The sequence below is a fragment of the Salmo salar genome, chromosome 13, assembly GCF_965601325.2.
Source record: "Salmo salar chromosome 13, fSalSal1, whole genome shotgun sequence".
NCBI classification, from domain to species: domain Eukaryota; kingdom Metazoa; phylum Chordata; class Actinopteri; order Salmoniformes; family Salmonidae; genus Salmo; species Salmo salar.
In genome coordinates, this window is record NC_138303.1 from 78,733,379 (window position 1) to 78,744,840 (window position 11,462).

The 11,462-nt window shown below is 41.7% G+C and overlaps 1 protein-coding gene across 2 annotated transcripts; it reads left to right on the forward strand.

Annotated features, from left to right (window-relative positions):
• The first annotated feature begins 7,008 nt into the window (after nt 1–7,008).
• LOC106567997 (microfibril associated protein 3) lies at nt 7,009–11,176 on the forward strand. 2 transcript variants are annotated; one of them, XM_014137963.3, is made up of 3 exons: nt 7,009–7,164; nt 7,817–8,148; nt 8,271–11,176. In XM_014137963.3, the coding sequence occupies exons 2-3, from the start codon at nt 7,869–7,871 to the stop codon at nt 9,050–9,052; spliced, it is 1,062 nt and encodes a 353-aa protein (XP_013993438.1). In that variant the 5' UTR covers nt 7,009–7,164; nt 7,817–7,868; the 3' UTR covers nt 9,053–11,176. The 2 variants fall into 2 exon arrangements, with proteins under 2 accessions (XP_013993438.1, XP_013993439.1); XM_014137964.3 differs by having other exon boundaries at nt 7,111–7,368.
• Nucleotides 11,177–11,462: the final 286 nt, after the last annotated feature.

The window sequence follows — 11,462 nt, forward strand, 5'->3', positions numbered from 1 at the left end:
CTTGATGCATTAGTTAAAATCAGTACTGAGATGACCAAAGCTTTGTCAATGAAGGAAGTGATGTCAGTAGTATATTTTGATATTGGAAAAGCATATGATACAGTGTGGCGGGAAGGTCTACTGATTAAATTTAATGGGTATTAGTGGGAGAATGTATAACTGGATTATGGATTTCTTGTTTGACCGAACCTTCCAGGTCAGGGTGGGATTGGAGTTATCAAGAGAACATGAGGTGGAAAATGGAACTCCACAGGTTAGTGCTATCTTATTCACTATGATGATTGATGATATCTTTGGGGATATCGGACAAGGTATACGGTGTGTGTTATATGCAGATGATGGTGCCATTTGGAAAAGGGGAAGGAATATTCCTTATGAATAGAGAAAATGCAAGGTGCTGTTGTAGCAGATAGGCAGTCTTTACTGAATATTTATCGTACTTTGAAGAGATTGTCCATAGATTATGGGTGCTTTTTATATGTTTCTGTGGCTTTTACATCAAATCAAATCATTTTTGTCACATGCGGGGGGGTCAATGCAAATAGTCCAGGTAGCCATTTGATTAGCTGTTCAGAAGACTTATGGCTTGGGGGTAGAAGCTGTTAAGAAGCCTTTTGGACCTAGAGTTGGCACTGTGGTACCGCTTGCCATGCGGTAGCAGAGAGAACAGTCTATGACTAGGGTGGCTGGAGTGTTTGGCAATTTTTAGGGCTTTCATTTACATTTACATTTCAGTCATTTAGCAGACGCTCTTATCCAGAGCGACTTACAGTAGTGAATGCATAATTATTATTTTTTTTTCCCGTACCTTCCTCTGACACCGCCTGGCATAGAGGTCCTGGATGGCAGGAAGTTTGGCCCAAGTGAAGTACTGGGCCGTACGCACTAGCCTCTGTAGCGCCTTGCGTTCGGAGGCCAAGCAGTTGCCATACCAGGCGGTGATGTAACCAGTCAGGATGCTCTCAATGGTGCAGCTGTAGAAGTTTTTCAGTCTCCTGAGGGGGAATAGGCATTGTTGTGCCCTCTTCATGACTGTCCTGGTGTGTTTGAACCATGATAGTTTGTTGGTTATGTGGACACCAAGGAACTTGAAGCTCTCAATCTGCTCCACTACAGCACCGTCGTCCACGATCATCTCCTTTGTCTTGATCACGTTGAGGGAGAGGTTGTTGTCCTGGCACCACACTGCCAGGTCTCTGACCTCCTCCCTATAGGCTGTCTCATCGTTGTCAGTGATCAGGCCTACCACTGTTGTGTCGTCAGCAAACTTAATAATGGTGTTGGAGTTGTGCTTGGCCACGCAGTCATAGGTGAACAGGGAGTACAGCAGGGGACTGAGCACGCACCCTTGAGGGGCCCCCGTGTTGAGGATCAACGTGGCAGATGTGTACCCTTACCACCTGCGGGCGGCCCGTCAGGAAGTCAAGGATCCAGTTGCAGTGGGAGGTGTTTAGTCCCAGGGTCCTTAGATTAGTGATGAGCTTTGAGGGCACTATGGTTTAAAATACTGAGCTGTAGTCAATGAACAGCATTCTCACATAGGTGTTTCTTTTGTCCAGGTGGGATTGAATCATCTGTGGATCTGTTGGGGTGGTATGCAAATTGGAGTGGGTCTAGGGTTTCTGGGATGATGGTGTTGATGTGAGCCATGATCAGCCTTTCCAAGCACTTCATGGCTACAGAAGTGAGTGCTACGGGTCGGTAGTCATTTAGGCAGGTTACCTTGGTGTTCTTGGGCACAGGGACTATGGTGGTCTGCGTGAAACATGTACTGTAGATATTAGACTCGGCCAGGTACAGGTTGGAAATTTCAGTGAAGACACTCGCCAGTTGGTCAGCGCATGCTCGGAGTACACATCCTCATAATCTGTCTGGCCCTGCGACCTTGTAAATGTTGACCTGTTTAAAGGTCTTACTCACATCGGCTACAGCAAGCGTGATCACACAGTTTTCCAGAACAGCTGGTGCTCACATGCATGCTTCAGTGTTGCTTGCCTCGAAGCGTGCATAGAAGTCGTTTAGCTCATCTGGGAGGCTTGTGTCACTGGGCTACTCATGGCTGGGCTTCCCTTTGTAGTCCGTAGTAGTTTGCAAGCCTTGCCACATCCAAAGAGCATCGGAGCCGGTGGAGTAGGATTCCATCTTAGTCCTGTATTGTCGATTTGCCTGTTTGATGGTTCGTCTAAAGGGCATAGCGGGATTTCTTATAAGCGTTAGAGTCCCACTCGTTGAAAGCAGCAGCTCTACCCTATAGCTCAGTGTGGATGTTGCCTGTAATCCATGGCTTCTGGTTGGGGTATGTACTTATGGTCACTGTGGGGACAATGTCATCAATGCACTTATAGATGAAGCCGGTGACATCACTGTTGCGCCTTGATAGGATGCAAGTGAAGGCACTCATGATGTGCAAGTAGATACTGGGGAAAGGCCGCTATCCCTTAGAATAGTTAAGCTAGCCCTGGCATACTGGGCAAGACTGTAGGGTAGTAAGGTAGATCATCCTACACTGACAATATTGGAAGACTGCTGGGAATATGAACAATATCAAAAGAGTGGTTTTGGCCCAGAGATTGGAAAAAGGGTTGATGAATATGGACTCAGAGATATTGTTATAGGGCCATTTGTGACAATAGGAAATGTGCCACTGTGGTTTTATACAAGACCACATATTGATCTTAGCCTGATAGAAGAAAATAAACAGTGATGTGAAGAATCTATGCAAGAGACTAACAAATTATTTATCTGTATATTCATCAGAAATGGTCGTGATAATTGTTGGATAGAGGAGGTGCAACCAAGAAGAGTAGTAATATGTTCGGACTCTGCATTAATTTTGTGTAGTTTAAGATCTGGAAAGTCAGAATGTGAGGATTTATGGTTAGAAATAATGATGCTGCTGTTGGGGTTACAAAGAAATGGTATTGTCACGGTTGTCGAAGGAGAAGAGGACCAAAGTGCAGCGTGTGTGTCGTTCCACATTTGATTTATACTGTGAAGCTATGCAATACATAAATAAACTTGAATGACCAAAAAAAATAAAACGTGAAACAGACACTACTCAAAACTAATCTCCCACAAACCCAGGTGGCACAAACACCAACTTAAATATGACCTCCAATTAGAGACACCGATGACCAGCTGCCTCTAATTGGAGATAATCTCAAACAAAGCCCAACATAGAAATACAAAAACCAGAACAACCCAACATAGAAATACAAAACTAGAACATAACAACATAGGAAAAAAAACCTGTCACGCCCTGACCTACTCTACCATAGAAAATAACAGTTTACCATGGTCAGGACGTGACAGGTATTGAAATTCAGTTATGTTGGATTCTGGCTCATACAGGTGTTTATGGAAATTATACAGGAGATATAATAGCAGAAAGAGCAGTGAAAAATGATATTGTGGATATACAGTTGTTGTTGGGTAGAGGGGAAATTCAAACATTGATTTGGAAAATTGGTTAGATTGCTAGCGGAGACAATGGGATGAAAGAAGTAAGTGCAGACATTTTTATAGTATAAGGAAATCTGTACGGGAGATAGTGTCATATAATGGGAACAGAAGGGAGGAGGTTATGTTGTGTAGGATGAGATTAGGGTTTACTGGATTTAATTTATCTTTGAAATTGATAGGGAAACATGGTACTGGAATGTGTAATGGTTGAACATGTATAATTATTTTGTGAAATTATTGACGTAGAAAGGGACAGGTTGTTTGACAGAGTTAGAGAGGTTGGACGGAATGGGAGTGGGTGGTATTTTCGGTGGGGGTGATGGGAGTTCTGAGGTTTGTAGGGAATTATTTATTTAGGGTTAGTTAACTTCTCTGGGCTAGGTGGGACGTGACCGTCCCACACTATTTAACAGCCATTGAAATAGCATGGCGCGAAATACAAAACAGCAAAATTATCATAATTTCAATTTCTCAAACATACGACTATTTTACACCATTTTAAAGATACACTTCTCCTTAATGTAACCACATTGTCCCATTTCAAAAAGGCTTTACAGCGAAAGCAAAACATTAGATTATGTTAGGAGAGTACATAGACAAAAATAACCACACAGGCATTTTCCAAGCAAGGAGATGTGTCAATAAAACCCAAAACACAGCTAAATGAAGCACTAACCTTTAATCTTCATCAGATGACACTCCTAGGACATCATGTTACACAATACATGTATGTTTTGTTCGATAAAGTTCATATTTATATCCAAAAACAGCATTTTACATTGGCGCGGGATGTTCAGAAAATGTATTCCCACCAAAAACGTCCGGTGAATGAGCACATCAATTTACAAAAATACTCATCATAAACGTTGACAAAATACATAACAATTATTTTAAGAATTATAGATACAGTACTCCTTGATGCAACCGCTGTGTCAGATTTTAAAATAGCTTTCGGCGAAAGAACATTTTTCAATATTCTGAGTACATAGCTCGCCATCAAAGCAAGCTATACAGACACCCGCCAAGTGCTGGGGTCAGCTAAACTCAGAAATAGTATTATAAATATTCTCTTACCTTTGCTGATCTTCATCAGAATGCACTCCCAGGACTGCTACTTCCACAAGAAATGTTGTTTTTGTTCAAAATAATCCATATTTATGTCCAAATACCTCCGTTTTGTTTGTGCGTTCAGGTCATTATCCAATGGCATAATGTGCGAGCATAATTCGAGACACGAAAAGTAAAAATGTTCCATTACCGTTCGTAGAAGCATGTCAAACATTGTTTACAATCAATCTTTATGGTATTTTTAATGTAAAAATGCGATAATATTCCAACTGGACAATAGCGTATTCATTCCAGAAGAAAAAGAAGGAGGGGCGCACTGTCGGGCTCGCACATCACCAAGTCCTTTGTCCATAGGCAGTCCACTCATTGACTGAGCTCCTATTCTCTGCCCGGTTACAGGAGAATGATGAAAAAACTTTCTGAAGGCTTTTGACAGCCAATGGAAGCCTTGGGAAGTGCAACTTGACCCCACAGACACTGTAGTTTCGATAGGGATTCAAAAGAAGAACTACAATTCTCAGATCTCCCACTTCCTGGTTGGATTTTTCTCAGGTTTTTGCCTGCCATATGAGTTCTGTTATACTCACAGACATCATTCAAACAGTTTTAGAAACTTCGGAGTGTTTTCTATCCAAATCTACTAATAATATGCATATTCTAGTTTCTGGGCCAGAGTAGTAACCAGTTTAATTTGGGTATGTTTTTCATCCGGCCGTGAAAATACTGCCCCCTACACCTTGACAGGTTAAGAGAATACACTGTAGATAGGTCATGACTGGCCTCACACTCCAGTACAGTAGGTGGTGGTGTATGCACCTGTCGGTTGGTTGTGATTCGCCAATAAAACTTAAAGAAGAAGAAGATTATTGCTGGAGAGAGATACAATGCTGATTGTACGGAGATTGTGACAGCCGGTTAAATGGCATCCCTTGAGAAGGTAAGAACAAGATGTATGTTAGGAGAAGTGCAGTATTATCATAAGGTGACGTATACTTGGAATACGGAGGAGGAATGGAGGGAAAAAGAGAGGCAGAGGAGGTCTAAGAGAGGGAGAGAGAGAGGAAGAGGGTGAGCTTGAGTCGGTTAAAAATGGCGGGAAAAAAGGAGATGGTTTGTTAAAGAAGAATGGTAGAAAGTGTAAGCAGAGTGAGCTAAAGACAGGAGGAGAAATTGAAGTGAATGAGGGCAAAGTATCTGAGGTGGTAGGTATGGAGACGTTCTCGGAGCCCAAGCCTTGCACTGAGGGTCAGGATAAAGATGAGTCTGCGACAGTAATAGTGAAGTTTTTGGAAAAAGTGGACCCTTGCCTTTTGGCTGATCCATTTGTCGTTTCACATGGGTGAAAACATAGTTGGGTGCTGTGGAATTGGTGAGGGTAAGCAGAAGTGGTCTTGTGATAATTGTTTGTGTTTCTGCTGGTCAGAGGGAGCAGGCGCTCCATGTTAAATGAATGGGGACAAGAGTTCTGAATTGTTTTACTCTCAAGAAAAGAGTGCCATTGAAAGGAGTGATTACTGGGTAGCAGTAAAAGTTGACCAACTGAAGGGGAAGAGTCCCAATGTTTGTGATGCTCGTCGTTTGGTGCGGCACAGACAGGGTGGCGTGAGTGGTGAAACAGTCATTGTTTGTTCTTTTGAGTTTTGATGTTGAGTCTTTGCCCGACAAAGTGATGTTAGGATATATAAGTTATCCTGTACGAGATGTTGTGCTGAATACATTACATTGTTACAGGTATCAAGCTTATAGGCTTGTGGCAGCAGTGTGTATGAGGGATGTTCCTAGGTGTGCAGAAGGGCATGAGTTAAAGGAATGTGTAGCATTGGGGAAAGTAGTGGTAGGTGTTAATTGTAAGGGTGCCCACGGGGCTGGGGATCAGAAATGTCCGGTGCAAGAGAGGCAGGTTGAGGTTTCCAGGGTTAGAGTAGTGCAGAAGATGTCATATGTTGAGGCAGTGAAGAAAGTAGAGGAAGATGGGTCAAGGGGGAAGGATCCTGAGATCCTTTCCTTTTATCTAAGAGGAGTGGTGTGAGTAGTAGATCTGTACCAGTAAACAGGGATACGCCACCAGTAAACAGGGATACGCCAACAAGTGATATGTTTCATTCAGATTGGATTTTTAGCATTTATAGCAATGGTTATTAACTGTACTGCAGGGATGGAACGTAAGTCATAGAAAATTGTTGTGGTGGCAGCTGCAGAGAGGTATTTGGGTGTGCGAGACTTGACATCAGAAGAGTGTTTAAAAATAAATACTTTAAGTGGTGGTGTCCCATCCTTTCAGGTTGTTGGCCTGAGGTAGGACTAAATAGATTTAAATAGCGGATTATAAATAGCAGGTGGTGTTACTTTTTATTATTATAGGGTTTTATTTTTTTGTGAGTGTAGTGTAAGATGGTAGGGTATTTGTTTATTTATTTTGTTCAAGCCAAGTATAAGGGAGTTGTACTCCAGTCTAATAGATGGCAGTAATGCAACATTTAATGGATACCAACCGCCGTTAAACCTCATCGAAGAAGAGAGCGCAACCACAGATAGACGAGAACATCTTTGGCGCAACGTTGGTTTCTTCAGATTCTGACCACGCCCACTGCTGAATGCGGAAGTCACCAGTTGCTGCTGTTTTTGTGCATGAAGGTAGATAAAGAACAAATCTAAGGCTATTGTTCATTTTATTTTTGTTGGCTGGTGTAGTTATGACTTTTATTATTTGATCTAAGATGTTTTGTGGCATCTAGTGTTCTGTTATTCTCCATCAGGGCATTTTTTTGCTTGCTAACTGAACAACAGGTGTAGCTGACATTTGCTAGCTAGTTAGCTACCTGCTGACGTACCTTACAGGTATCATAGTTGTTGATTACTTTATGCATATTTGCTCGTTTTATTTTCTTGCACTGTTTTTTAAACATTTATGATTCATAATTGGCTATGATGTAGATCAACTACACTAAGTATACCAAACAAAGGCACTTAAATATTTTGTCTTGCCCATTCACCCTCTGAATGGCACACATACACAATCCATTTCTTAATTGTCTCAAGGCTTAAAAATCCTTATTTAATCTGTCTCCTCCCCGCAATCTACACTGATTGAAGTGGATTTAACAAGTGACATCGATAAGTGATCATAGCTTTCACCTGGTCAGTCTGTCATGGAAAAAGCAGGTGTTCCTAATGTTTTGTATACTCAGTGCATGTATATATTTTTGGTTGGCTGTGATTGAAATGTTGACCTAGCTGCAATAGCTTTTACCTTGCCACCTGTTCACCCCCCACTCCTGTTCTACAGGTTTTAGAGAACTTTCCCTTGATGTGAACTGAAGATAGTACTGCTCCCCAACATGCCACATACACAAGCACACAGATACACACTGATTACAAAGTGTGCGTGCATGGTCATCACACTACTCTTTGCCTCTGGACATGCAGAAGAGATCACTAAAGATGGAACACAGAACCGTTCTCTGGTATCCATCCACCACCTTGCCAGTTTACCTACTCTCCGGGATATCGTAGTGAAAGAGGGAGCCAGCACTCTAATTGAGTGCAATGTCACTGGAAAGCCAGATGACATTCAGTGGTACAATTCCAAAGGGCACGTTCTGGATCCGGAAGAGGGAGGTAATGCATACAGCCAACTCTATCAACTTCTAGTTACCTGAAACCTTTACAACATCTGATGAATTGTTTTACATTGTATTATTAAAAGCACGTTTAACTAACTTTTGATTTCTTTCCAAAAGGTGGGAAATGGCTGATTCAGGACAAGGGCGTTTTAAATATCACAACGGTCAGTTTTGAAGACCGAGGCCGGTACACCTGCATAGCTTCCAGCTCGGCAGGGACCTCCAACTACACCATCACCTTACGGGTGGCCTACATCCACAGCGGCCTGGGCCTGTACTATGTCATCGTGTGTCTCATCGCCTTCACCATCACCATGATCCTCAATGTCACGCGCCTCTGCATGGTCAGCAGTCACCTGAAGAAGACGGAGAAGGCCATCAACGAGTTCTTCCGCACCGAGGGAGCTGAGAAGCTCCAGAAGGCCTACGAGATAGCCAAGCGCATCCCCATCATCACCTCAGCCAAGACCATGGAGTGGGCCAAGGTCACCCAGCTCAAGACCATGGAGTTTGCCCGCCACATGGAGGAGCTGGCCCGCAGTGTGCCACTTCCCCAGACCATCCTCAGTTGCAGGGCCTTTGTGGAGGAGATTATGGAGACGGTGCACACCTCGGTGGGGGCGACAAGCCTCCAGAAAGCTATAGAGCCAGCTAACCCAGAGGGGAGAGGTAAAACCTGTGAGGTCCAGATGTCAGCGGAGCAGCAGGGCCCAGCAGCACATGGCAGAGAGGATGGTGATGGTGTTGATGGTACCATTGAAAACAGCCTGGACATTGAGGTGTCTGTCCACCCTATTTCCAAGTGTGAGGATGAGAAGTGGGCTGAAGGGGATGAGGTGTCTGTACCCATGCTGGGGCCATGCTCCAGTGGGAGTGTGGCTTATGAAAGTCACATTTAGTCGTGCCAGTCAGGTCTTTTTCCAGTTAGTTGAGAGGTCGAAACCAAAGGGCTGCTCAGATGGCAACCACAGATGGTGGGAGTTGAGGTATTTTGTGTCTAGTATGCTACTGCCTCTATTTCATAGAGAAAATACACTGGATGAAACCTAAAGATGTTTCAGAGATGAGATAGGCCTTGTGGTTACTTCTCTACCTGATAGCAGTGGTATTTGATAACAATGGTGGGAGGTGAGGAGAGGATTGTGTTCAGTTTTTACATCTTTATTTACTTCACTACTTGCTTCAGTTTAAAGGAAGGCTTGATTTGGTTGTTTGCTTGTGTGGTTGTATCTTAACAAATTAGAAAAAAGTAGAAACCTGCACACTGCTCTTGCTAGTATCGCTGCTCTTTATTAAGTTTTACGTATTTTTTCTTCAAAAAGCTCTGACGAAGGCCTTGAGGCCGATATGTAAAGCTTAATAAAGAGCAGTGATACTAATGAGTAGTGTGTGGGTTTCTTCTTTTTTCTCATCTTATTCAACTATGCACCTGCAACAGAGATGGCTTAGATGTGCGAGTGCCTTTTTGAATTTTTTATCTTAACAAATAACATGTTGTAATCGCTGTTTAAAATCACTTGGAATATGGGTTGCACAAGGCAATCTAGCAAATTAAGTAGCATTTGACTCGGGGTAATGGGTGTAATCAGTGGTATAAAGTACTTAAGTAAAAAATACTTAAAGTACTACTTAAGTCGTTTTTTGGGGTATCTGTACTTTACTATTTATACTTTTGAAAACTTTTACTTTTACTTCACTACATTCCTAAAGAAAATGATGTACTTTTTACTCCATACGTTTTCCCTGACACCCAAAAGTACTCATTATGTTTTGAATTTTTAGCAGGACAGGAAAACGGTCTAATTCACACACTTATCAAGAGAGCATACCTGGTCATCCCTACTGTCTCTGATCTGGCAGACTCACAAAACACATGCTTCATTTGTAAATTATGTCTTGAGTGTTGGTGCTTGCACCTAGCTATCCGTAAATTTAAAAAACAAGGAAATGGTTCTGTCTGGTTAACTTAATATAAGGAATTTGAAATGATTTATGCTTTTTATTCTCAAGTATATTTTAGCAATAACATGTACTTTTGATACTTAAGTATTTTTAAGACCAAATACTTTTAGACTTTTATTCAAGTAGGATTTTACTGGGTGACTTTCACTTTTACTTGTGTCTTTCAATTAAGGTATCATTTACTCAAGTATGACAATTGGGTACTTTTTCCACCACTTGGTGTAATTCTGCTATCTTTCCAGTTGGTGGGGGTGTTGCACAACCTTTACAGAGCCAACTGTTTGGTCTCTGAGGTGGAACAAGAAAAATACTACTTTGTCAGTTTAAAGGTTATATTGGATAACTATAGGGCCATTTGATACTAAGGTTAAATAAACATCTCATTATTTCTCATGAGTCACACCTAATGGCATGTGCTCTACATACATGAGTCCTACTTGCCTACCTGTGAAACAGGTTTGTATTCTAGAAATGACTATACATTGTTAAAATTACATTTGAATATATTCAGGTTAAATGGCAGTCAGACTGTAACTTACTTGGCTTCAGTGAAGTAAACAGTGATAACTATGGGGACAAACTAGTACAGGGACAGACACAGTGTGATGCTCTTTCTACCTCTTCTTTCTTCAGTGTGTTTTGAGGGCTGATTCATTGAATTTGACCAAAGATGGGTAATATGCTAATGACTTAATTCCTTCATCAGCCTCAAGTATAGAACACATTATGAGTTGGCTGAATGAGTAGTGCTTCTCTGGCACTCTTATCTTACTGAAGAACTTTGAACAAATGCACTTCAACAGTGGAAGATTAGCTCTATTTCTCACCGCTGTTGGTCCAAAGGTGTGTGCTTGTGTGTTTTGGGGTGTGTGTTTGTGTGTTTACCTACAGTGATTCATTGGCCCAGTCCAAAACAATTGATTGTTATCAGGGTGAAAACATTGGGTGCCAACTCATTATAACCTGCTTTTTAATGTTTGGAATTGTAGACCTTGAAGTCTAACTTGCAGAGCTCACAAATGAAGTGTTTTAAAATAGTAATAAATATGTCTAAAAACAGATTTTTTTTTACTTCCTTTGCAAATCACAGAAACTTCTGAGTAAAGATTGGCTACCAGCATCATTGAAATGAACACCAGCAGTACTTTACCCATGTGTTATTTATTCAGGCACAGAACAATGCAATAATATATCATCTAGTGATTATTCTGGGTACGGGTGGCAGGAATGGAATGAAAATCCTCTGACTTCAGCAGATGGAATGGATAATAATCTCATATGTTGATATTAACTGCTTAGGTTTTGAGAAAGAGATGTGAGTAGAAAAAGCCCTGAAGCAATTTCTTT

Excerpts from the sequence above, each read along its gene's own strand:
- LOC106567997 (XM_014137963.3), top strand. The coding sequence starts at position 7,869 with ATGCCACATACACAAGCACACAGATACACACTGATTACAAAGTGTGCG. Across the intron at positions 8,149-8,270 it reads TCTGGATCCGGAAGAGGGAG|GTGGGAAATGGCTGATTCAG; the intron begins GTAATGCATACA and ends TCTTTCCAAAAG.